Source organism: Hyla sarda, chromosome 3, assembly GCF_029499605.1.
Source record: "Hyla sarda isolate aHylSar1 chromosome 3, aHylSar1.hap1, whole genome shotgun sequence".
Taxonomy (NCBI): domain Eukaryota; kingdom Metazoa; phylum Chordata; class Amphibia; order Anura; family Hylidae; genus Hyla; species Hyla sarda.
Window position 1 is genome coordinate 316,167,921 of NC_079191.1, and position 26,265 is coordinate 316,194,185.

General features: G+C 44.3%; 1 protein-coding gene across 7 annotated transcripts in view; it reads left to right on the forward strand.

Moving 5' to 3' along the window:
• WDR27 (WD repeat domain 27) overlaps positions 1 to 26,265 on the forward strand; it is a 421,522-nt gene that overhangs the window by 27,670 nt on the left and 367,587 nt on the right. For all 7 annotated transcript variants that reach the window (XM_056567129.1, XM_056567126.1, XM_056567130.1 and 4 more), the window contains 2 exons: positions 6,575 to 6,645; positions 19,131 to 19,242. In XM_056567129.1, the coding sequence (XP_056423104.1) occupies positions 6,575 to 6,645; positions 19,131 to 19,242 (183 nt within the window). The remainder of the gene's footprint in view (positions 1 to 6,574; positions 6,646 to 19,130; positions 19,243 to 26,265) is intronic.

The window sequence follows — 26,265 nt, forward strand, 5'->3', positions numbered from 1 at the left end:
TCTCCAGAAGGATATAGATACATTAGCGAGAGTTCAGAGAAGAGCTGCCAACTAGTATATGGATTGCAGGATAAAATTTACCAGGAAAGGTTAAAGGACCTTACCATGTATAGCTTGAAAGAAAGACAAGACAGATGGGATGTGATAGAAACTTTTAAATATATAAACTTAATCAGCATTGTAAAGGAGGAGAGGATATTTAAAAGAAGAAAAACTACATAGTATTCATAGTATTCAAGATATTGGGCCCACACATTCTATGTTCTCTTTACAACATGAAATAGCAGATCACTAAGGGATCAGATCTCATACTGCCTATAGACGTTTATGGAGAGGAGAAGAAGGGAGAGGTACTGGAGGGAGCCAGAGAGACCACAAAGAGTGCACCAGCTTATTGTATTAGATCTCGCTGCTCTATATTGTTTCCCATGCTGCTGCTGCTTCTGAAAGTGTGCTATAGATATAAAGCGGAGTATGATGTCCCTTTCTGTGTGTGCAGTGTGGGAGACATTATAGCAATTAAAAATTAGAATAGCTTCCCTCAATTATTTTGCCTAGATTACTGTATGCATTCCACTCCCTCCCCTTAACGATTCCTGTTCCGGCCTTGGAGCGTCTACAGAGGGACCTACTGGGCTTGGTGTGGGGCGCATGAGGTAGAAGGGTGGGTAGTTAAATTCTATTCCCCTCGTATTCAGGGAGGCCTGGGTGTGCCTAACCTCAAGAAGTATTTCCAAACAGCAAGACTGGGCCAACTTATGGAGGTTCACTCAGGGCCGTTGGCCCCTAAGTGGGTCACCATTGAAACCCTAGCGACCCCACTGTGTCTCCTTACACTTCGCCAGTGGCTCCCCTCCAAGTATAGACCCCCTATCCTTTGTCCAACTCTATCGCAATCATTAGTACTATGGGATAGTCTTAGAGCTCGCTTCACTCTGCAATCCGCCTATATCCCGGCTGCCCCGATCTTCCGTAATCCAAAATTCTCATGGTGCCTTCTGTGTTCTCCTGGTGGTCCAATAAGGGTTTTCTGTGCATAGATGAATTTATGGACAGGTTCATTCTATAGTCTTTCGGTCTTGGAGCTGTATCGGTTCCACCAAATTTCTCATTTTTTAGCTAGCCTTAAAAAACGGATGTTGATGTGACTTGCTGCACTCGCTATGAGTCGCTTTGCATTAACTCATCGGAGAGCAGAGGATTTATTTCTACTGTCTATGGCGGTCTTTACGGACTCTAAGACAAACTTTCATATATGTCAGCATGGGAGAAAGACCTAGGCTGCTCCTTTGAGCATAGGAAATGGGGTCAAATGACCACTGTTACCTCTAAACTCTCCATGTCGCCTTGCAGGAGATGATCTGGAAGGTGTTGCTGAGATGGTACCTCGTTCCCATGAGGATTGCCAAGATGTTTCCCTTGGCCTCTCCTCTGTGTTTCCTTAAATGCCAGCAGAGGGGCACTGTGTTTCATATCTGGTGGGAATGCCCGTAAGTAAGGCATTTTTATATACCACTTGATTTTTTTCTTCAATGGAAGTTAATCTCCGGAAGAACCTGGAACAGGCTTAACTAAATGCCCCAATACCTGATATCCCAAAGGTGAAGCAGTAACTTATCTACCTCATTTTTTTAGCTGCCAAAATTGCAATAGCTAGGAGTTGGAAGGCTGTCTAGTCCTCTCCATCTGGTTAGATCCAAACTAAATTGGATTATGGCCAATGACAAATTGACAAGCACCCTCCTGATTGTAGGAACCTCACCTTTCTCCCCCCCCCCCTTTTTTTTTGTTTACTCCCCATCCCTTGTTTTTCATCTTCTCCTGGAATCCCCGGAAGTTTCTATGTTTAAAAATTGTAACTTCCCTTAACTGCTCGATTGGACATTTTTTCTGGCTCATTTGCGCCTTCATTACACTTATCATGGACATTAGTCTCTATTAGGGATCAACCGATATCGATTTTTTTAGGGCCGATACCGATACTCTGTGGACTTTAAGGCCGATAGCCGATAACTTATACCGATATTCCGGTATAAGTTATCGGCTATTTCAGCACACCCCCCTGAATCAGCCCTTAGTAATGGATTCCGTATATTAGATTGCTCCACTACTAAGCTAAGAATAAGTAGTAAAAAAAAAAAGCACACACAATGGTTTAAAATTATTATTATTTTTTTTAATAAATACATTTATTAAATAAGAAAAAACTGTTTCTTCTTACTTGATCCAATATAGTCCAGGTTTTCTTCCTTTGCGAAAAAAAGATTATTAAACAAATATGTGAGGGAAAAGAAAAATCATACTCCTCTTCTGGGTCCAGCGATGTCTGTCCTTAAAGGGGTATTCCAGGAAAAAAAATGTTTTTATATATCAACTTGCTGCAGAAAGTTAAACAGATTTGTAAATTACTTCTATGAAGACATCTTAATCTTTCTAATAATTATCAGCTGCTGAAGTTGAGTTGTTCTTTTCTGTCTGACAACAGTGCTCTCTACTGACATCTCTGCTTGTCTTGGGAACTGCACAGAGTAGAAGAGGTTTGCTATGGGGATTTGCTTCTACTCTAGACAGTTTCCGCGACAGGTGTCATCAGAGAGCACTTAGACAGAAAAGAACAACTCAACTTCAGCAGCTCATAAGTACTGAAGATTTTTTAATAGAAGTAATTTATAAATCTGTTTTAACTTTCTGGAGCCATTTGATATATATATAAAAAAAATTTTTCCTGGATAACCCCTTTAGCCCCTTAAAGGAGTACTCTGGTGCAGAGTATTCCTGCTCCGTCCTGCCCGGACTGAAAAATAAATGAAAATAAACCATCCCTTCCTGGGTTCTCGCGGAGCGCCACTACAGCTGATCGGTTCTCCGGTCCATCTTCTTCATACTTCCAGGTGTAACGAAGCATCACATGGCGCTCAGCCTATTATGGGCCGAGGCAGAACATCGCGGTGGCCGGCGATTGGCTGAGCGCCATGTGACGCTTCGTTACACCCGGAAGTATGAAGAAGATGGACCGGAGGACCGATCAGCTGTAGTGGCGCTCCGCGGGAACCCAGGAAGGTGAGAGATGGTTTATTTTCATTTATTTTTCAGCCCGGGCAGGACGGAGCAGGAATACTCTGCACCAGAGTACTCCTTTTAAGGACAAAGGTTTTTTTCATTTTTTCACTTTCCTTTTTTTCCACCTCATCTTCTAAAAATCATAACTCTTAAACTTTTCCACCTACAGACCCATATGAGGGCTTGTTTTTTGCACCACCAATTGTTCTTTGTAATGACATCAATCATTTCACCACAAAATCTACAGTGAAACAAAAAAAAATTATTTGTGGGGTAAAATTGAAAAAAAAAAAAACAACTCCATTTTGTAACTTTTCAGGGCTTACGATTCTATGCAGACGAATTTTCGGTAAAAATGAGTAAAACAATCTTTATTCTGTAGCTTCATACTGTTACGATACCCAAATTATATAGGTTTTATTTTATTTTGTTTTCTTTTAAAAAAAATGATTCATTTTTGTATGAAAATTAGCATGTTAAAAAATGTCCTCTTCTGACCCCTATAACTTTTTTTATTTTTCCGGAGATGTGTGAGGGCTAATTTTTTTGTGCTGTGATCTGTAGTTTTTATTGGCACCATGTTTGTTTTGATGGAACTCTTTGATCAATTTTTATACCATATTTATCGGGGTATACCACGCACCAGCCTATAACACGCACCCTCATTTTACCAAGGATATTTGGGTGAAAAAGTTTTTTACCCAAATATCCTTGGTAAAATGAGGGTGCATGTGTGTGCATGTGTATACCCCGATACACTGTTTCTGACCCCGCAGAAGCCCCTAGGAAAGGCAGGGGGAGAGAGGCCGTCGCTGCCCGCTTCTCTCCCCCTGCCTTTCCTGGGGTCTAGAGCCCTGCTGCCGCCGCTTCTCTCCCCCTGGCTATCGGTGCCGCTGCCCCATTGCCGGCGCCGATAGCCAGGGGGAGAGAAGCGGCGCCGGCAATGGGGCAGTGGCGCCGATAGCCAGGTGGAGAGAAGGGGCAGCGGCACCCATTGCCGGCGCCGTTGCCTCCCCCATCCCCGGTTGTATAATTACCTGTTGCCGGGGTCGGGTCCGTGCTGCTTCTGGCCTCTGGTGTGGCGTCCCCTGCGCCGTTGCTATGCGCTGCACGGCGCAATGACGAGTGACATCACTCGTCATTGCGTCTCGCAGCGCATAGCAACGACGCCACACCGAAGGCCAGAAGCAACGCGGACCCGACCCCGGCAACAGGTAATTATACATCCGTGGATGGGGGAGGCAACGGGACAGCGGCGCCGGCAATGGGTGCCGCTGACCCTTCTTTCCCCCTGGCTATCGGCGTTGCTGCCCCATTGCCGGCGCCGCTTCTCTCCCCCTGGCTATCGGTGAGAGAAGGGGCGCCGATAGCCAGGGGGAGAGAAGCGGCCGCAGCAGGGCTCTAGACCCCAGGACAGGCAGGGGCAGAAAAGCCGGCAGCGACGGCAGGTCTCTGCACCTGCAAAAGCCACTGCAGTTCATTGATTTAAATCGCCCGCTTTAAATCCTTGAACTGCAGCGGCTTATCGGCGTATAACACGCAGATAGACTTTGGGCTAAACATTTTAGCCTAAAAAATGCGTGTTATATGCCAATAAATACAGTACATTTTTCTAGGGTATACAAAGTGACCAAAAATATTCAATTCTGGACTTTGGTATTTTTTTTACGTATATGCCACTGACCGTGAGGTTTAACCCCTTAAGGACCGAGGGTTTTTCCGTTTTTGCATTTTCGTTTTTTTCCTCCTTGCCTTTAAAAAATCATGCCTTTAAAAAATCATAACTCTTTTTCAATTTTGCACCTAAAAATCCATATGATGGCTTATTTTTTGCGCCACCAATTCGACTTTGTAATGACGTCAATCATTTTGCCCAAAAATCTACAGCGAAAAATCATTTAAAGCTTTAAAATCATTTAAAGCGGGGTGCCGCAGCCGAGATCGCAGGGGTCCCCAGCAACAAGGCCCCCGTGATCAGACATCTTATCCCCTATCCTTTGGATAGGGGATGAGATGTCTATGGGCGGAGTACCCCTTTAAAAAAAATAGTTTTCCACTGGAGTACCCCTTGCCACAGTGTTTTCTGGGGGAAAAAAGCCTACATTTTGAGGCAGGGCAAGTGCTGTGTGTCAAAATCTGGTGCCCCCTTTGCTTCTTGCCTTAAAATTTCTGTTGCATTGGGCATTAGTAGTAAGTCAGCATTGGCTTATCATGTCCAGGAGGATGGCTTGAGGAATATTTTTACAGTAAGCTGGGGTTGCATAAAGCTTACTCCCTCTTCAGCATAAATTCTCTGGTTCGGGCACAGTGTGTAGAGCTGTGTACTGGGACCAGAAAAATCTTGCATCCTGTAGTAGCAAAGTCTTATGCAAGCATAACATCTTTAACATGGACTACTTCTGTAGATTGCTTAGAAAACAGACCAAAAGCCAAGTGGTGCATATTTTTTTCCAAGCCACTTTTTGTTTTTGATCAGTTTTCCATCTGTTTTTGAGCTGTAAAACTTCTAGGCTGAGTGTGAGCCTTGCCTATATCAGTATGCATACGGAAATAGCTGTCAGTTACTGATTAAGACTGCCTACTTGGCTCCTGAGCCCAGAATTAGCAAACGTTTAAATCGATAAGTTACACATACTGAAACTTTTTCCACAAATCTACATATCAATTGACTCACACCCTCTGGCTCTTTAACATGCTGCTGGCATATCAGATTGCATGTTAAATGTAAAATGTTCCCTTTAAATCACTACTACTTAAATTAAAAAAAATCTGAATTATGAAACAGTTGATACACACAAATTGCTGAAGTGCTTTATCGCACACCTCAACTTATTTTCAGAAGTACTTTGTATAAACTTGATCTACAAAAATCTGTTTTATTATATTTGTGTACATGTTTGACCAAGTCTGAAGTGTTTTGTGCCAGCATATTTATAATGAGGATATTCCATAAAAGGCTTATCTAGTTGGACAACCATTTTCATGCCCTATGGTATAAATGGTAAAATGTTGGAGACAATGGTATAAATGTTGGAGACTTTCCAGGTGGATATGTCAAATGAATGCTTCAAACATAATGCAAGGAGTTTATTAAGACCAGCTTTATAAACATTGGTCTTAAGTAATCATCCCCCCAAGCCAGTGTAGTCCCACCAGACACATGCCTTGATAAATCCAATAAATCCAGGCACATCTGGGGCTGCCAGTGCAGCCAGCCCTTTTCAAGCAAAATTACACCCCTCTGTGCTAAGCTTTTTCGTCTTGGTGAGCACAGCAAAATTTAGCAAACCCCAGGGCGTTGCACAGAAAAGTGCAACTTATTGCCACTCTGCTCAAGGCACAATGTTTGATAAATTACCCGCAATATGGCCGGAACTTAGTTATACAGCAGTTCATTTTACAAAAATGTAACAGAAAAATGTGTTTTATTTGTATTGCATCATTTAAGTATACAGGTTATATGTTGTTTCTAACAATAGATCTGGGTGTGATTTATACTATTTGCCATTTACAGTGTTTCCTCTTCTGAAGATGTACATTGATGAAGAATACAAGCAGCTTATTACCGGTTGTGCAGATGGGATGGTAAAATACTGTTTGACTATTTTGGGGCTTTGGGTTTACCGCTAAAAATTGATTATATAATGAAACTCATACACCTGCATGAAAAAGTAAGTGAACAATTTGGAATTACCTGGATTTTAGCATGGGTTACAAATACAAGATGGTTTTACAGTAGGGTCTTATATAGCAGAAACTGCATGCTAAACAGTTGCGATTGTCAATAAATCAAGACTGATAGACACCAGAATGTTATCCCAATTCGTCTTAACCCTCTTGTCTTTATTAAGTGCCGTGTTGCTAGGAAACCGAATACTACATATCACCTGCCCAATACCATCCCTATAGTGAAGCATGGTGGCAGCTTCATGCTATGGAGTGGTTTTTCAGAAGCCGAGACAGGGAGACTGGTCAGGGTTGAGGGAAAGCTGAACATGAATAGAGTAAACTACAGAGATATTTTTAGTAAAAAACCTGATGCAGAGTAGTGCGGTGGTCCTCAGACTGGGCCGATGGTTCACCTTCAAACAAGACAATGAGGGGCATTTATCAAAAGTGATCTTGGTTTTTGTTCACTTTAGATTAAAAAAAAAGTTGCGAGGAAAGTGGCATTCATGCGCCAAATTTATCAAATGGTACATGGACATTGAATGCCACTGTACTGCTCTGGTTAAATGTCCTAGAGCAGTGGAGGGCCATGTGACAATTGTAATAAAAGTCGCACAGATTTTAATACAATTATCGCATGGAGTGATATAGGGCAGGGTTGAACCCAACTGAACATCTCTGGAGAGACCTGAAAGTAGCACTCTACCAACAGCATTTAAGAGGATGTGCTGGGAAGAATGGCATAAAATCCTTCAACCTTGTGGCATCATACTGAAGGACTTGGAGGTTGCAATCGCTGTATTTCCTTTAAAATTTGCCAACATTTATTATAAAATTTTCTTTTCATATTTTCATCATGGGATATTGGGGGAGATTTATCAAAACCTGTGTAGAGGAAGAGTGGTGCAGTTACACATAGCAACCAATGAGATTCTTTTATTTTTAAAGAGGCCTGTGGGGGGCGTGGTCTGCATGGAGGCCTGAGCAGACGTGTTTTAACTGAGCTCCTGCCATCCTGCTAAAGTATCCTGTACAATGCCTCTACATCCAGCTGTTTTGGGGTGCTATCCCCCTATCTCTTGCCCTATACCCTGGGGTGCCCCCCGCTGTATCTTTGGAAGCCGGGACTGCCTTTGTTGGAGTGCGGTGGACCTTGAAGAGGGAAGGCCCTGAAGCCCCGGCCTTGCCTGCGGAGTCACTTCCCGGCTTGATGCTCCCATCTCGATTGGGATCTGGGGCTCCCCTGCTGCTAGGACCCCCCTCACTGGCAGTGAGACCTGGGCGGTCCCCTCACTTTCTCAAAGTGTCACTGGAAGGGAGGTCAGGACCGCTCCCTGTAGCCGTGGCCTCACCGGTCCGTCCACCATCTTGGGACTCCGGAGCCAGGGCCTTGCTGCTTGATCCTCCTGCCGCTGGGGGCATCGCTGCCTCTGCACCCAGCGGTCATCGGTCCGACACTGCTGCCGTGTGACAGTCACCGGGAGCTGCTGTTGGGAGGCGTCTGTGTGGAGGTGAGGTGAGGCTGCGCTGCATCCAGCCGCCATCTTAAAGCTCTGGACTGTCTCCTGGCTGCTTATCTGTCCTCTGGGGGAGCTTTCTATCAGAGGGGCCCTCCTGAGGGGAGAGACTGTGCAGTATTCGGGGTGAGGACTTACACAGTGTGCCCCTTGCAGTGGTGGGGTGCTGGCATAAAATGGGACATTGCTCTCCTTGCCTGAAGACCCCCTGCTCCTGCTTTGCCTCCTACTACTGAGAGCCTGCCAGCTCTCTGTCTCCTCTCCTTGGGAGCCGCCCACTGCTCTGGTGTCTCACTGCTGAGAGCCTACCTGTAGGTCTTCACCTTTGGGGCTGTTGCCTGATTGCTGGGTGCTCTGGTACCTCTCACCTGGTCCAGTGCTCTCCCTACCCCCTCCACTGATGCTGGACTGCATTAGTGCAGTGTCTCTTAGCCTGCTTGTTGTGTCTCCTATACAATCTCCTGCTGTGGCATTTTCTATTACACTCTATGGCCGCTAATTAGTGGAAGAAGAATAAGGACGGAGCTGGCTCCTCTCAGTAGGGGACCGGCATGTCTGCAAACCTGAGGAATAAATTGGCACTACACCAGGAGGTGGCAGCTAAGTTGGAAAAGTTTGCTTTGCGGACTCCCTGTCCAGATTCTCCTGATTGCAGGGTAGCTCCTATCCCGCTGGCTGAGGTTGAGGCCCTTTTGGATCCTCTGGAAGGTTACGATGCTTTCTTGCAGGCCTTTTTTCCATATTCCCATATTCCCTTATCCGGTACTCCGCCTGCCATGTCTGCTGCGGTGGCAAATGCCTCCTAGACCTCCTGCTAAACCTACTCTAGCTGCTGTCTTTGCAGAGATACAAAGATGTAACATAACTCTTGTTCAGCTGACTACTCAGGTGGGAACTGTACAGTCTGATATATCACTCATTCGTCATGACCTCTGCTGTTGAGGGCAGGATAGAGTAAGGCTGGGTCCACACTACGTTTTGTCCCATACGGGAGCGCATACGGCAGGGGGGAGCTAAAAGCTCGCGCCCCCGTATGTCACCGTATGCGCTCCCGTATGTCATTCATTTCAATGAGCCGACCGGAGTGAAACGTTCGGTCCGGTCGGCTCATTTTTGCGCCGTATGCGCTTTTACAACCGGACCTAAAACCGTGGTTGACCACAGTTTTAGGTCCGGTTGTAAAAGCGCATACGGCGCAAAAATGAGCCGACCGGACCGAACGTTTCACTCTGGTCGGCTCATTGAAATGAATGACATACGGGAGCGCATACGGTCACATACGGGAGCGCGAGCTTTTAGCTCCCCCCTGCCGTATGCGCTCCCGTATGGGACAAAACGTAGGGTGGACCCAGCCTAAGTGATGTGGAGGATGCGGATGTTCCTCTAGTGCGAGACTCCACCAGACATGGTCAGGACATTGCCTTCTTAAAAGCTAAAGTTAATGACCTGGAAAACAGGTTACTCAGAAATAATGTCAGGATTATGGGACTCCCAGAGAAGTGTGAAGGACCGTTTCCCAAGGAATACATGGAATCTTGGCTAAAGGATTATTTTTGGAACTGACAACCTGACCCCGCTCTTTGCTGTGGAGCGTGCACATCGAATCCCTACAAGACCCTTCCTGCCGGGAGGTCCCGCCCGGGTCTATGCTTGTGAAGCTTCTACATTATCAGGATCGGGACTTGATTGTGCGGTTTGCCAGGGAAAAACAGCCTATTACAGTGTATGGTTATGTAATTTCCTTTTTCCCTGACTTCTCAGCGGAGGTGCGGAGGAAACGTGCTTCCTTCATTGATGTCAAGGGATGGCTGCACTCCCTAGAAGTCCGGTACTCCATGTTGTACCCTTGTGTTGGCTATGGGCACTACTCATTTCTCCGAGGGGGTGGATCCGGCCATCCGTTGGTTGGACGCACACGAATCTCAGCTGCGCCAGAGGGCCCATAGGGGCTCTCCAGGTCCTGCTCCGGACTGAACTGCCCTGTTTAGTTTCCGCTGTTCCCTACCCAGTGGACTGTTGTTCATTTGTCTAATATTGCCATGCTAATTTCTCTTATGCATAGTTATATATTGTATATTCTGCTGAGCTATTGTTTTACATTTTTGCTCTGGGTACTGGCAATGTTCTATTCTGTGAGGGGGTTAATGATGCTATTTTGTGGTGGTTATTCCTTCTGAATGTTTTTTACTGTTTTATTGCGGGAATGTTTTTTTTGATTGTGTGGTTGGTTGAATTCATTCTTGCTGTATGTTTTTACTCTGGTCTGCACTTATGTTTCTCCATGCTGTGTTGTGGGAGGGATGTTCTTATGTGTTCTTGAGAATGATGCCGACTGGCGCGAACGTATTGGCGCCCCCTGGTACCGCATGCCACGGTGTTTTTGTGTGGCTTTGTTCTCTTGTTTTTTGTTTTGGGGTGTTTGTCTTGTTTGTTTTCAGTCTCTCCCTCCCTCCTGGCACATTACTTGCCCTCCTTGCTTGTGAGTGTTTTTGCTGGTCTCCTCTTGTGTTCATCCCTACTCTTCCCTGTATGATAGCTGTGTTTAATGTTTTTGGCTGGAATATTAGGTGGCTTGGGGAGGTTACTAAATGCTATGCCATATTTAACTCGGGGAGGCAATTCCAACCTGCTATACTGTGTCTAACTGAGACCCATCTGACGGCAGAAAACACTGAGGGCCTCCATAGAGCATGGGTTGGCTATTCTTATCATTCAACATACTCCTCTCATGCTAGAGGAATTAGTATTGTAGTTCACAAATCTATTCCTTTTAAGGAGGTCTCATCTGTTCTTGATCCTGATAGGCGATTTATTTGCTTGGTTTGTGAAGTGTCTCACCGATTTGCTTATCATTGTTTGTGTATATATTCCTCCTCCGTATAGTGGCTCTGTGTTAGTGTATCTTGTCTATAGTGTCAGGCTCCCTGTGGCTCCTAACCTTCTTTGTGGGGACTTTAGTCATGTACTGGTTGCTTCTTTGGATACTTCTACTGGCCTTGCTAGGATATTTGGTGAGGTTGACTTTCTGGATCTGTGACGTCATCGTACTCCAACCACAAAACAATTTTCTTGCTACTCATGGGACCCTTTCTAGAATTGATATTGCTGTTGTTGGTATGGATATGGTGGGTCTGGTGCAGGAGGTTGTGTACTTGGCACAGGGTTTATCTGATCATTCTCCTATCCGCCTAAAATTGCAGATACATTGGGACATTGGGGGGAGTGTTCACTGTGGAGGTTGAACCCGTTCTGGCTGACTACGGCAGAAATTGTGAGTGTAGAACTTAAGAATTTTATCGAACTTAACTCTGGGTCGGCTTTGATCTCCGTAGTTTGGGACTCCCTCAAGGCATTCCTCCGTGGCTTCTTTATTTGTGATATTAGTACTCATAAATCCTTTTACTAGAGAGAAGGGAGACAGGTTGCACAATGCAGTTGTAAGGGCCGAAGATGCTTATATTTCAACTCCTTCCTCTGTGTCTCAGGAGAACTGGTTGCAGGCCCAAAATGCTTATAATGTCTACTTGGAGGAGGCTGTGGAGCATAAATGTTTAGTAAAAAAAAAAAAAACAGCAGTACTTTGAATGTGGTGAAGGGACGGGCAAACTGTTGGCTTCTATTGCCTGTGCTCAGCAGGGGGTCACATATATTGGGTGTCTTAGTGATGGTCAAGGGAGGGAGGTTACGGAAGATAGGGACATTCTGCAGGTGATGGTGGATTTTTATAAAGATGCATACTCATCCAAGATCGCTTGTTCTGAGGGGGACTTAGATGACTATGTGGGTCGGTGTCTCTGTCTTCTCTTTCTCCGGAGCAGAGGGGCGAGCTGGACTCGCCTATCTCTTTGGAGGAATTAGAACTGGCTTTGAATGATGCTGCTAATGAGAGGTCCCCGGGTCCTGATGGGCTGCCAAGTGATAATTATATATATATATATATATATATATATATATATATATATATATATAATATATATAAATAAACAATTTCAAGGTGTGCTTTTGCCGCAACTACAGCGGGTATTCGAGGCAGTGGTGAAGGTGGGTGCTTTGCCCCATTCCATGATTGAAGCGATTGTTGTTCTCTTTCCTAAACCTGGACCTGCTGTGTGCGGGCTCCTACAGGCCTATTTCTCTCCTATGTGTGGATGTGAATCTGCTGACTCGGGTACTCGCTAATAGACTTTCTAAGGTTGTCTTGTTGTTAGTTCACGGGGACCAGACTGGCTTTATGTCCGGTATATCCACGATAGACAATATTCCTAGGGTTAATCTTAACTTGCAGATGACACAGGAGGGGGGCTGGTGCTAGGTCACAGGTTTCATTGGACGCTGCCAAGGCTTTTGATAGCGTTGAATGGAACTATTTGTGGTGGATGATGAGATCTATTGGTTTTGGACATCAGTTTCTCCCTTATGTTCAATTATTGTACCGGGACCCTGTTGCTAGACTTGGAGTGAATGGTCATTCCTTTCGGCTGCAGAGGGGTATGCGGCAGGAGTGTCCCCTGTCGCCTCTGCTCTTTGCATTAGCTATTGAGCCTCTGGCTTTCTTAAAGTGTACCTGTCGTCAACAAAAACTTTTTATATAATGTAGATAATACAATTATATGTATATTTGTATTATACATTGGTTAAAAAATGTGTATATTTATGGGTGAAAAAGTGCTGTCCCTGCAGCCTTTGAGGAGTCCAAATACAGGAAGTGAGGACAGGACAAGCAGGGCTCTGTGCAGGCTCCTGGCTTGTCAATCATCCTCGTGTGTGCCCGTAGCATGTCACAGAGCCTCACTACACAGAGCCCTAGACACAGTGGCATAAAGTTAAAGTAAGCATAGAAACTAATAAGTGAGAACACTAAAAGAAAAAGGGGAATAAATTTACATTGTTATTATTTGTCAGATTCTAAATATAGTACAGACACATTGGCCCTGATATACTAAAAGTGTTGTTTTTCTTGGGTGGAATGTTGTTTCAGACTTGTATGATTCCACTCTCTTTACTATGGAGATACGCAGGTCGGGAAATAAGAGAAAGTTCTCACCATCTTTTCTTATTGTAACATACAGCAACTCGTTTTAAGCTCGGACCACGCTTTTCATCAGGCAATGCATAACATATGGACAAACATAATGACAATATACAGACCTATACAATTAGTTCTGGGTCATGTGAATATTTGTAAGAACTGTCAGAAATATAAGTGGCACGTGCTAAATGTATAACCATAAGAAAGAACAGTACTTAAATGAATACATAGTAACATATTGCTGAAACATAAATTTAAAAAGCTTCTGCTGAAATTGTTTTGAGGTCAATTACTAGTCTTGTAGCTGCTAACTGACACAACGCAAATTTAGATATATTGGCATGGTTTTTAGGATAAAATACCTAAATGAGGCAGGCCAAGCAAAAATTCCACAAAAACTACAGAGTAAAAAATCTAAATTAAACTTTAAATAACAATGGTTGTTAAAAAAAAAAAAAAAAAAATCCTAAAAGATAATAAGTAAAAGGATGGCGTGGCAAGATGTATGTAAATGCTAGTAAGCATATAATGGCATTGGTAACTATAACAACTGCTATTTAACTAAGGTTCCGAGGACGGCATGAACCTGTAACAAAAACGGTGTCATGGGATTTTGCACAACATTAATGGTAACTAGAACCACCACTAAGTACCTGCGGAAGCCAGAATTGCTCAAAAACAGGGATCCCACAGTTGGAAAAGATCTAAGGAGGTATAGTGTTATGGTGAATAGTCCTTTGCAAAAAGATTGCAGATAAAATGTCTGAATTAAAAACATAAATACCAAGATAAACACCTGACATATGGGACATAACTTCTATCTTTTACATAACTTCTTCTATCTACCACAGTTAGACAATAAATAATATGTTATTGATTGGCACTTTCTGTGGAAAATTTATTGCAGTTTTAGGTTAAGGTTTCCGAGGCAAGACCATTGAAGTTTAAAATGCTATAGCCATCATAACTCGAGACCACTGTACGGCTAGGTTTCCACACAGGTTTTTTTATGCAGTTTTTTTGGAAAATACAAAAGGAATGGGATATAAAATGTAAGGACTTCTTCCAACTGGACCCACTTCTGACTCTGACTCTGACTCAAAAACTGCAGTGGCAGTTTTCAAAAAAACACTAGAAACTTTTACTACATAAGATGTTTTGTATGCAACTTATTTTACATCAGTAATCACATTTTATAAAATGTGCTAATTGCGTCCCACCCATATGAGAAGATAATTAAGGGGGTATTCCCCTGGAAAACATGTTTTTAAAATCAACTGGTGCCAGAAAGTTAAACAGATTTGTGAATTACTTCTATTTAAAAATCTTAATCCTTCCAGTACTTATCAGCTCCTATATGCTCCACAGGAAGTGCTTTACTTTTTGAATTTACTTTCTGTCTGACCACAATGCTTTCTGCTGACACCTCTGTCCATTCTAGGAACTGTCCAGAGCAGGAGAGGTTTGCTATGGGGATTTGCTCCTACTCTGGACAGATCCTAAAATGGTAAAATGCAATAATTGATATAGATCAATTAATAACCAGTCCTCTAGGGTCACTAGGTGAAAGGATAGAAAGAAAGACAAAGGGAGATGGGATCCAATAAAATAATATTAATTTATTAATGAGTGGTAAAGGATGTAAAAGAGTGAGCTTCCAAGTGCCTTAGCGGGGCCCAAGCATCAGGCACAGGAGTTTAAAAATAAAATAAAAGCACAAAAACAATGATTAAAAAATAGATAAAAATAAATATGGGAACATATAGTCTGATGCCAACTATGGACAATATGCAATGCGCAAATTAGGGGAAATGATGCATTCGATCAGACAGTACAAGTCCTCAGTTCATAGCTACAGTGTAATGCACTGTTAGATAAATTGTATCCGAAATAGATAGACTGTAGATCTAATGTGTCCGATGGGATAGACTGTAACATACACTGGTTCGGATGTCTCCTCTCTGATATTGTGTAGATAACAGAGTAAAGTTTTGACAGGGGATGGGTTAGTAGGCCTTTTTTGATGTTGTTGATATGTTCATAGATGCGGGTCCTGAGCTGTCTTTTTGTGCGACCTATGTACTGTCTATTGCAACTGCACTGTATTAAGTAGATGACTCCCTTGCTATGACAAGTGAGACATTCAGAGATTCGATGTGAGAATTTATTGGAAGTGGAAACAACTTCTGTGATTTTTCTGCGAAAAGTGGTTATTTTACATCCTGCGCAGGTGCCGCATCTGTGAAATCCTTTTGAATGTAACCAGGTGAAGGATGAGTGGGGAATGTTGGGTTGTTTAATGGTGGGGGCAACCTGGATCCCTAGATTGGGGGCTTTTGTGTAAATGATAGGTGGATATAGGGGGATATCCTGTCCGATCAACTTGTCATTTTTGAGGTAGTGCCAGTTCTCTTTTATAATTGATTAAATTTTTTGTGTGTTCTTTGTTGAAAGGTATAATTATTTTAGGATCATCATCTTTTGTGGAGTCAATCATTTTGGGACTAAAAATTATGTTCTGTCCAGAGCACAGACTTTTTTTTTTTTTTTCGAATTCAACAAAAAAGTTTATTAAGGTAGATGTGGTGGGTACACCAATACAGGAAATACTTAGCACAATACGGTCTTGTGGACCGAAATATCAGACAGATGGGATGAAAAATAACATGGGTAACAAAAGAACAAGACAAATACGTTCCAGTGAACAATAGCATATGAGAAAGTTTCTCAAATCTCCCCTATCCCAACAATGCAGGGCGGGGGTTAAAGTCCAGGCAAAGAATATACAACAAATTTAACACGTGGTTGTCGAAATAATCTGAATTACCATGCCAATTGACTTATACCAGAAGAACCTGACTAGGTAAGAAGGGGCCCAGCAGTTAGCAAGGGATCGAGAGTAGGAACAGAATCAGAACGATGTAAATGGAAAGAAGAGGCAACCTTGAAAAAGGGCCTTAGAAGAAGGGAGGAAAAGAATGGAGATACACAAAACATACGGAAGACTAAAGAAAGTGGGGGACACATACAGGACAACAAACAAACATAGAAGACAGCTGAGAGAGCACAGACTTTTTTGTAAGATTGATCCAGGATAGCCTTAGGGTAGTCCTTCTCCAGGAATTGATCTGTTAATGTTTTAGCTTCTTCTACAAATTTTTCTTTTAAGGTGCAATTTCTTTTCAGTCTTTGGTATTGGCATGAGGGAATGTTTAAAAGCCAACGGGGTAGGTGGCAGCTGTTAAAAAGGATAAAACTGTTTTTGGCAACTGGCTTGTGGAAAGTATTGCAGATTATTGTTGGGGGATTAATAGTAATTAAAAGATCTAAAAAATCTAAAGTGCCAGTGCTGATACAGGGTGTGAATTTAAGGTTGGAAGCATTAATATTTATTTCCTGGATAAAAACATCTAAAAGCTTCCTGGGTCCCTTCCATACAAATATTATATCATCGATATATCGCCGCCAGAGTACGAGGTCCGTGCCAAGCCTGGGTGTAATGGTGTTTTCTTCCCAGTTTGCCATAAATAAATTGGCATAGCTTAGCGCGAACCTCGTACCCATGGCGGTGCCTGTAAGTTGGAGGTAATAGTTGTTTTCAAAATAAAAATGCCCAGACCAGAAACTATTATATGACTATTATATGACTATTATATAACTACACCATATAACCACACCACTGGTTTTACATGATTTTTTATCATTCATAATATTATCATGATTTTTTATCATTCATACTTAAATCATGATTTTCTATCATTCATACTATTATCATGATCTAATATTCTATAATATTTTATTTCACATCATTTTTTATTCAAACATCAATTCTATTCAGATCCTTTTTTATTTTATTTTACTCCATTCGAACTATGAATTACTGAACCTGTTTGTCTATTTTTACCTCCATCTTATATTTTTATATAATTTTTTATTCATTTTCTATGTATATTCATCTTTACATTTTTATATCTTTGCAATCCAGTTATTTTTGATGGACAACTGGTTCACTCCTCATTTCTCCTAGATTTTGTTACATAATAAGAAATAAGTCCACTATATCCCACTATCATTACAGACATTTCCCTTTCTTTCCCTATTTTGCTTCCATCTCTTTTCACTTAATCCATCTCGGATTTTCTTTTTCTTACCTTTGGATCCAATCCTGTATTATACAACAAATTGACCACTCCATCCCATGTTTTTTTTACACCTTTTAACGCATCATCAGTTTGAGAGTATTTAAACCCCATTACTTACAGTATTTTGTTACCTACCGCTACTGAAGAAAAGGCCAGAGGCCTTCAAATGTGTCTAGCATACTATATCAGCATTGGGAACCATATCTTCATCACATGCCAACCTGTTATTCCCAACTATCTACCACCATCATTCGCATGCGCACAGCGCATCATTCACACGAGGAGCGCCGGTCACCACTCCCATACCGCTATCATCCTTCATCCTCCACTTGCGGCAACTACATCCCCTACGGCCGGATAGCTCTCTGTGCCAGCCGCTTTACCGGAATCGCTTCTATCCACGAGCAGACGGGCACCCTCCTCTGAGCCGGATACCTCCGTGCCAGCCCGACCGCACTTCACAGGACATCGATTGGTGAGCGGTGCCGTGCACCAAAACTTTACTCTGTTGTCTACACAATATCAGGAACGGAGACATCCGAACCAGTGTATGTTACAGTCTACCCCATCGGACACATCAGATCTACAGTCTGTCTATTTTGGATACAATTTATCTAACAGTGCATCACACTGTAGCTATGAACTGAGGACTTGTACTGTCTGATCGAATGCATAATTTCCCCTAATTTGTGCATCACATATTGTCCATAGTTGTTCCCATATGTTCCCATATTTATTTTTATCTATTTTTTAATCATTGTTTTTGTGCTTTTATTTTATTTTTAAGCTCCTGTGCCTGATGCCTGGGCCCCGCTAAGGCACTTGGAAGCTCACTTTTTTACATCCTTTACCACTCATTAATAAATTAGCATTATTTTATTGGATCCCATCTCCCTTTGTCTGTCTTTCTATCCTTTCACCTAGTGACCCTAGAGGACTGGTTATTAATTGATCTATATCAATTATTGCATTTTACTATATTTTATTAGGCCTTTCTTGATGAAGGCATCACCTTTTACCTCGGGTTCACTTTCCCATTATCCAAGTGAGCTGCACAATTTCCCCTTTTTTTCCAGCTCCTAAAATGTACAGAGGTGTCAGCAGAGAGCACTGTGGTCAGACAGAAAGGAAATTCAAAAAGAAAAAACTTCTTGTGGAACATTCAGCAGATGATAAGTACTGGAAGGGTTAAGATTTTTAAATAGAAGTAATTTACAAATCTGTTTCACTTTCTGGCACCAGTTGATTTAAAAAAAAATGTTTTCCACCGGAGTACCCCTTTAAATTCACTGTCCGCTCCACAGATGGCCTCTTAACAGCGAGCATGTTTTCCAGTGGAGTACCCCTTTAAGAAAAGTTACCACAACAATACACAATTCAAGTTATCATGAAAGGAGGCATAAATGTAATCACACAAGTAAAAACAAGTAGATGTATTCAATGACAACTTTGACCAATAATGTTTACTGTTGCTCAGTAGTAAACATGGCAAGCCAGTCAGCATAAAGAAAGGGCTTCTAAATTAGGTATAACGAGAGGGCTAGACAGGTTGGTCCTCATTATAAATACAGAATGGTTGGTTGCTAATGCAGCTAAAAAAAATGTACAATTTATATCTGAGTACGTAAAAAGGTTTAAAATAAATAAATAATAATAATAATATGCCATTACTTAAAAAGAAACATTAATTAGACTTTTTTGTTTCTATTCTAGTTGAGAATTTTTAGTTTGGCAGAGGAACATCATTTTCGAAGCATTAGCCACATAAACCTTAAAAATGAGAAACACAAATTTGTCGAGAAATCTGCAAGGAATGGAAAACCAGGTAAAATTCTTTTTTTTTTCCTTTAATGAATGGAAACTTATTTTTCAGATGTAGTTTGCAGAACTGACTTATTCTTTGAATTATAGAGCAAGTAACATGCAGAGTGCTTTCTAAATGGGTAACTGGCAAAGTAATTTGGTATAGTATATATTTTACAGTTATGTTATTATATGTAGCGCCAAAGGTAAACTTAAAATTAATTATATATATATTAAGGATTCCTCCTTGGGGATAGATCCGGGATCGTCCTGGACACTGCCACGGGACACGTTTCCTCACAATAACACAGCAGACCACAGTTCCTCATGCAAGCCTGGCACCTTGCCAGCTTTATTTAGACAGGTTGCAGGGGAAAAACAAACAACGCAGGAACAAAATAAAATCCTAGACCGTCTGGTCACTGACTACACATATCAGCGTACCCTGACTACTAACTGGTGAGCTACCCTCAGCCAATTAAACATGTGACTCCTGCAACCTGTTACTCACAGTTCACACCACTTCTTGGACCACTCACAGATTCCAGCTGTGTGCTTCCTCAACAGGGTCCGAGTGTCTCCCCCTACAGCAACATGCTGGTTCCCAGGCAGAGCACAGATTAGACTTAGTCTCCATCTTATACACACATCCCTTCCCTGCTGCCTCATTACTTAAGAAGCAGGTGAGATATTCTTCATGGTGAGCAAAGGAAATACACCCTTTCCTTGCCACCTTATCACATATCCCCCCCCCCCCCTTTGCTCAGAGCACCGGGAAGGAGCACATGTATTTGAAAGGCAGAAACCATCTGCCTTTCCTTTCTCTTGGACAACTTTTGTCCCACAGTCTCTGAAGTCCTTTACTTTTTTCTTCCGGACTTTTTCCAGCCACCAATTGCAAGTCTCTCGGTCACACCTCTCCAGTACCAGGTTCTTCACCCTGGTGTGGGCAGGGTTCTTGAAATTAAGGACAGAGAGGACCAATGCTTTTAACCTTTGTCTTCTTCTCGCTTGCCGGACCTCTGCCTCTGCTTCAGAGAATCTTTCGGCCTCAGTGGCTTCACCAACCACTGTCTTGTTCTCTGTAGCTTCAGAGGACCTCCGACACGGGTCCATCTCAGTTTCAACTTTAGAGAACTTCCCACCTGGTTTCACCACAGTTTTGACTTCAGTGGATTTCTCACATGGTTTCACCTCATCCCTTCCAGCTTTCTTTTAAGGGGCACCAGCTTCCTCAGGTTTGGCTTCAGAGTCTTTGGCTTCTTCAGATTCTTGTGTAGAATCAGCTTCTACTACTATTTGGCTCTTCTCTTCACCTGTAGCTTCAGTTGTGCCATTCTCTTTACTCATAGCTTTTGAGGTTGACTGGTTTAGCTTCTGCTTCAGAGGATTTCTCTGCCTCAGCATTACCTTCAGAATTTTTGGTCTGCTTAGGTTCAGAGGATTTCCCGCCTGACTTTCTCCTTAGTCTCCACTTCAGAGGATTTCACACCAGGTTTCAGCTCAGTTCTAGCTTCAGAGGACTTCTTACAGGGCTTCACCTCAATCTTAGCATTAGAGGACTTTTTACTGGGCTTCAGAGAAAGCATCCCTGTATCCCGTAACTTCTGCCCCAGAAGCCTTTCTTGAGCCATTTCCACCATAACTTGGTCTCTGCTCTCTTTTAGAACTTCCTGGTCCTCTTCCTTTTTCTCACATTTTCGCTGCTTACACAGGAGCTTAGCGGACTTCATCCTCTCACTGTCAAGTAACTCTGTCAAGTCCCTGACAATATCTTCCGAAGACAGCAATTGTTTCCTCAACTGTTCATTGTCCGGGGGGGCGTGGCTTGGCGGTTGAGATGAGCGGTCGCATGGAGTAAGTGCTCCCGCTCAGGACCTGCAATTTCATTATCCTGGACTTAATCCTGGAGACTTTGACCCCACGAACCCGACTGAGGACCCGTAATATGCCTCCTCAACCGGATCAAGCTAAACAAAAAGACCGCACGGCGGTCGAGAAGCTCAGAGATTATGCCCGTGCTGAAAAACAAGATGGCACTGGACAGGCCGGAGCGCGCTCTGCAGCAGTAGGGGTGAAGGGCCTGCCGCCTGATCCCCCAGACTCTCCTGAACCGACTCTGCGGGTGGTTAGTGACACCCTTCTCATGGCCATACAGAACTGTAGGACATCTCTTACCGGCAAATTGGAGGAGGTACGGGTGGACGTAGGCCTCCTGCGTCAGGACATGCAGACTCTCCGTGAGCGGGTCACGGAGACGGAGTCCCGTATCTCAACACTGGAGGATTCTGTACAGCCCTTGCCCTCCTCCCTCCGGGAGGTGCAGGAGCAATTGGAGGGCGCCCGGCAGAAAAATGATGATTTAGAGAACCGGCTGCGCCGGAATAACATCAGGGTGATTGGCCTACCTGAGCGGGCGGAGGGCCAGAACCCCGGGGCCTTTGTTGAAACCTGGATTAAGGAACTCTTCCCGGACGCTCAGTTTTCAGCGGCCTATGCTGTGGAGAGGGCACATAGAGTTCCTGCTAGGCCGCCGGTTCCTGGGGCACCCCCGCGCCCGCTGTTGGCGCGCTTTCTCAACTGTAACGACAGAGACATGATTCTCCGTTCTGCTAGACGACTTCCTGAGATCAAGGTGCATAATGCTAAGGTGTCCATTTTCCCTGATTTCTCATCTGACCTGCAGCGCAAGAGGGCCTCCTTCACGTCGGTGAAGGCTCAGCTGAGGGAGCGTGGTGTGCCCTATTCTATGGCTTACCCTGCACGCCTCCGGGTGGTGGACGGAGATCGAGCCATCTTTTTCTCCTCCCCGGTCAAGGCGGATGACTGGCTGCGCGGGCGGCGCTGATCCGGGACCTCCCGTTATGGACTTGTGACCTGCTATCTTGCACTCGGACTGGGATGGCTCTGAGGGCCCTTTTCTTCTATTTCTTCTCCCTCTTCATGAATGGCTGCAGCTTAGGACCTCTAGGCCCCGGAACAGGTACTGTGCCCCTTTCCCATACCTGGATCCCCCCTTCCCAACTGGTCCCCTGGACTTCCACCCTTTTCCCCCAGGCCCTGATGATATATTCCACCCCCCCCCCCTCCTGATCCATGGGACTGGTCTTTGTGGCAGACCTATGTTACTATCTGACCGCCTGATTGTACCGTGGACTATGCTCTGGGCACCATGTCGGACGCTCTGCTGCGCCTTTGCTAGGTTCCAGCTCCCTGACACTCTGGCATGTCCGCTCAGGGGCATGCAGTGAATTTTGTCCTGGACTACCTTTATAACCCATACTGTGGATAATATCAGGATGTCTGTGCCAAAATGTTTTTGTTTTTTATTTTTCTGTGTCTTATCTCCCTGGACTCTCCACCCTACGCAATATACACGTCCCCTCTGATGGCTGCTGGTCGGGATGTACCCTGGCATATTTGCTCTCACCTACACCCTCCCCCCCTTCTTCCTTCCCTTGTTGCTTTGTATATATACTCTACCTCAGATGCTTTCTGGTGAATGTGTTCGGCCATTGATTGCTTATCTGTCATGTGTCAGCAGACCCGTGCGTCCTTGTCTTATCTTGTCTGGTGTGTGGCTGTTGTATGTGTATGCCCGTGCAATGCTCTACTATGGCGAGTCTTAGAGTGATGTCATGGAACGTTAGGGGTGTGCGTACGCCGCGCAAGCGTGCCCTGATATTTGCACATATTAGAAGACACCGCCCTCATATAGTTACTCTTCAGGAGACCCATTTAACGCCTGATAGAGCCCACCTTTTGTCTAGGCCTTGGGTCCAATGGTCTCATCATTCCTTCCATTCGTCCTATTCTAGAGGGGTTTCAATATTGGTTAGTAGATTGGTGAGATGGGATCCAGTCGCGGTCCGTGGGGATCCTCAGGGTCGTTACATCTTTGTGCATGCTTACTTGAACAATGTCCCGTATGTGTTTCTTTTCATCTATAATCCTCCCCCTGCCTCTATGGAAATATTGCATAAGGCTGTCACTTTTGCTGCTGCATATCCCTCAGCACGGGTCCTCTGTATGGGCGATTTTAATATGGTGTTAGACCCCACACTGGACCGTCATAGCGCTAGAGGTACTGTCCTGGCTACTGGCGGGGATTCCCTTTCCTCATTTCTGGGGGAGGTGGGGTGGGTGGACATATACCGTGAAAGGTTCCCACATACTAGACAGTACTCATGTCACACATTGGGACGTCATGCGCTGTCCAGAATCGACCTGGCGTGTGGTAACTCGCTACTTATGTCTCAGGTCACCGCGATCTCCTACGAGCCGCGTGCTATATCTGACCATTCTCCCCTATTGCTTGATGTCTCCATGGTCGGTTCTGGCACACCGCGTAGATGGAAGATCCACCCCTTTTGGTTGGATCAGATTGGCCCTAATGATAGAATCCCTGATCAACTTCAGGTATTTCTTGAGGCTAATACCCCCGAGGGGTCCCCGGCACTGGTGTGGGAAACGTTGAAAGCTTATCTGAGGGGGTGCTTACGCTCTACTATTTCATTTATCAAGAGATCTACAGTTAGGAGGGAGGAGGAATTGGCTCAGAGTTGTGCACAATTGGAGGCTCGTTATGTGGCGGACCCGTCGGAGGCTAATGAGATCTTGTGGCTACGGGAGGGGCGACAATATATGTTGCACCTCCACGAAAAGGCCAATAGGAAATTATTCTTCACCAAACAGTTTTATTTTGAGCACGGGAACCAATCTAGTAAGTTACTGGCTCATATAGTCAGACAAAACTCCTCTGTTGCTCCTATTCTTAAACTCCGGGCCTCGGATGGGTCCGTCATGTTGGGTAATGATGAGCTGTTACAATGTTTCTCTACGTTTTATTCTACTTTATATACTTCGCAGGTGCAGTATGGTGTTGCTGAGTTGGCTGCCTACCTGGACGGCATTGATTTTCCTAAATTATCGGTTGAAGATAGGGACTTTTTAGATGCTCCTCTCACTTTATTGGAGCTGCAAGAAGCTTTGGCAGACATGGCCAGGGGTAAGTCTCCGGGCCCTGACGGCCTCCCTTTGGAGGTTTACTTGAAGTACAGTGACGTACTCCTGCCTCCTCTGCTAGCTATGTATGACAGAGCCTTTACTGATGGGGTTCTGCCTGATTCCTTATATGAGGCGACGATTGTTGTCCTCCTAAAGCCTGATAAAGACCCTATGGAGTGCGGTTCCTACAGGCATATCTCCTTATTGAACCTTGATTATAAACTACTAACTAAAGCCCTGGCCAATAGACTGAATCGGGTTGTATTGTCGCTTGTGCATCATGATCAATCCGGTTTTATGCCAGGCAAATCCACTTCGGATAATATCCGTCGTGTCCAAACTGCCGTCCAGGTGGGTGGTCTTATGGGAGGGGACTGGGCCGTGGCGTCACTTGATGCAGCTAAGGCCTTTGACTCGATTGAGTGGGGATACCTCTTAGAAGTGCTTTGTAGGTTTGGCTTTGGTCAAAATTTTAGGTCCTGGGTCTCCCTCCTCTACAGGTGTCCGCGGGCCCAGGTCCTGGTGAATGGTGTGTGTTCTCCCCTATTTCACCTAGGTCGTGGTACGCGTCAGGGGTGCCCCCTGTCCCCGCTTCTGTTTGCGGTGGCGGTGGAGCCCCTTGCTTTGCGTATACGTCAGGATCCTGGTTTCCGGGGCATGTCTGTGGGAGGTAGGGAGGACCGCATAGGCCTTTATGCCGATGACATGGTTCTCTTTGTGTCTGACCCCACTACAATGATCCCCTATGCGATCGACCTGATGGATCGTTTCGGATTTTTTTCGGGACTGTTCATTAATTGGTCCAAGTCGGCGGTCATGCCTCTACTGCCTAGAGCGTGGCCCCCGACGTTGGGTGGTCTCCCGGTTGTCACTACATTTAAATATTTGGGGGTGTATATCAATAGGGATCCCATGCTGGATCTTGAGGTCAATGTTCTCTCCCTCCTGCCCTACATTAAATCTAAATAGGATATGGGCCCAGCTGCCACTGTCCGTCTCTGGACGTATTAATCTTATCAAACTTATTATTCTCCCCAAATGCTTGTATACCCTAGAACATGCTTCTGTTCCTGTCCCTAAATCCTTTTTTGATTCTGTACATTCCCTTCTGTCTCCGTTTATTTGGGGACCTAGCAGACCTAAGATTAGTCTCACCACTCTCCAGCGTCCCAAGCTGGAGGCGGGTATGTCCCTTCCTGATTTTTATTTGTATTACCTGGCGGGGCAGTTGAGATATATTAGACATTGGGTTCTGGGAGACTCCATGCCCGACTCTGAACAATGCCTGGATAGGTTCGTCCCCTCTGTGTCTCCCCGGATGCTCTTAGAAAGCCCTACTCTAGGGGGTCGTGCTTACCTACTTTCACATAAGCTGGCTGTAAAAGTGTGGCGGGCCGCTAAGTCAGTATATGGATATGCTGATATCCCGTCTGATACCCCTCTATGGCACAACCCCTTTCTCATCCATGTGGGTGAGACTCTAGACTCTGTTTTTTGGATGAATGCTGGTGTGCTCACTCTGGGCGATGTGTATAGGGATAATGTTTTGTGTTCCTTCGAGCAATTGCAATCAGAATATTGATTTACCCCGACACTGCTTCTTTAAATACCTACAGCTCCGTCATGCATTGTCAACACAGTTCCCTGCTGGACGTGCACCCATATCGACATTCCCGCTTATTGGTGTTTTAAAATCGCAGGGTCCTAGGGGACTGGTGTCCATCCTATATACGCACCTCATTCAGGCCAAGAACTCCCGTTCCCGGTTGCCGGCTGTCCGACACTGGGAATCTCATATTCCCAATTTGACTAAAGATGATTGGGAGGAGATGCTTTCCTCACATATGGTGGTGTCTCCTTCTGCTAATAATAAACTGATTCAATTGAATATTATACATTATAGTTACATCACCCCCGTTCGTTTGCATAGAATGGGTCGTTCTGACTCGGACGCCTGCCATCGATGTGGTGCGGCTAAAGCTGATTTCTGGCATCTTATCTGGGCTTGCCCTGATATAAGATCCTTCTGGCAGGATGT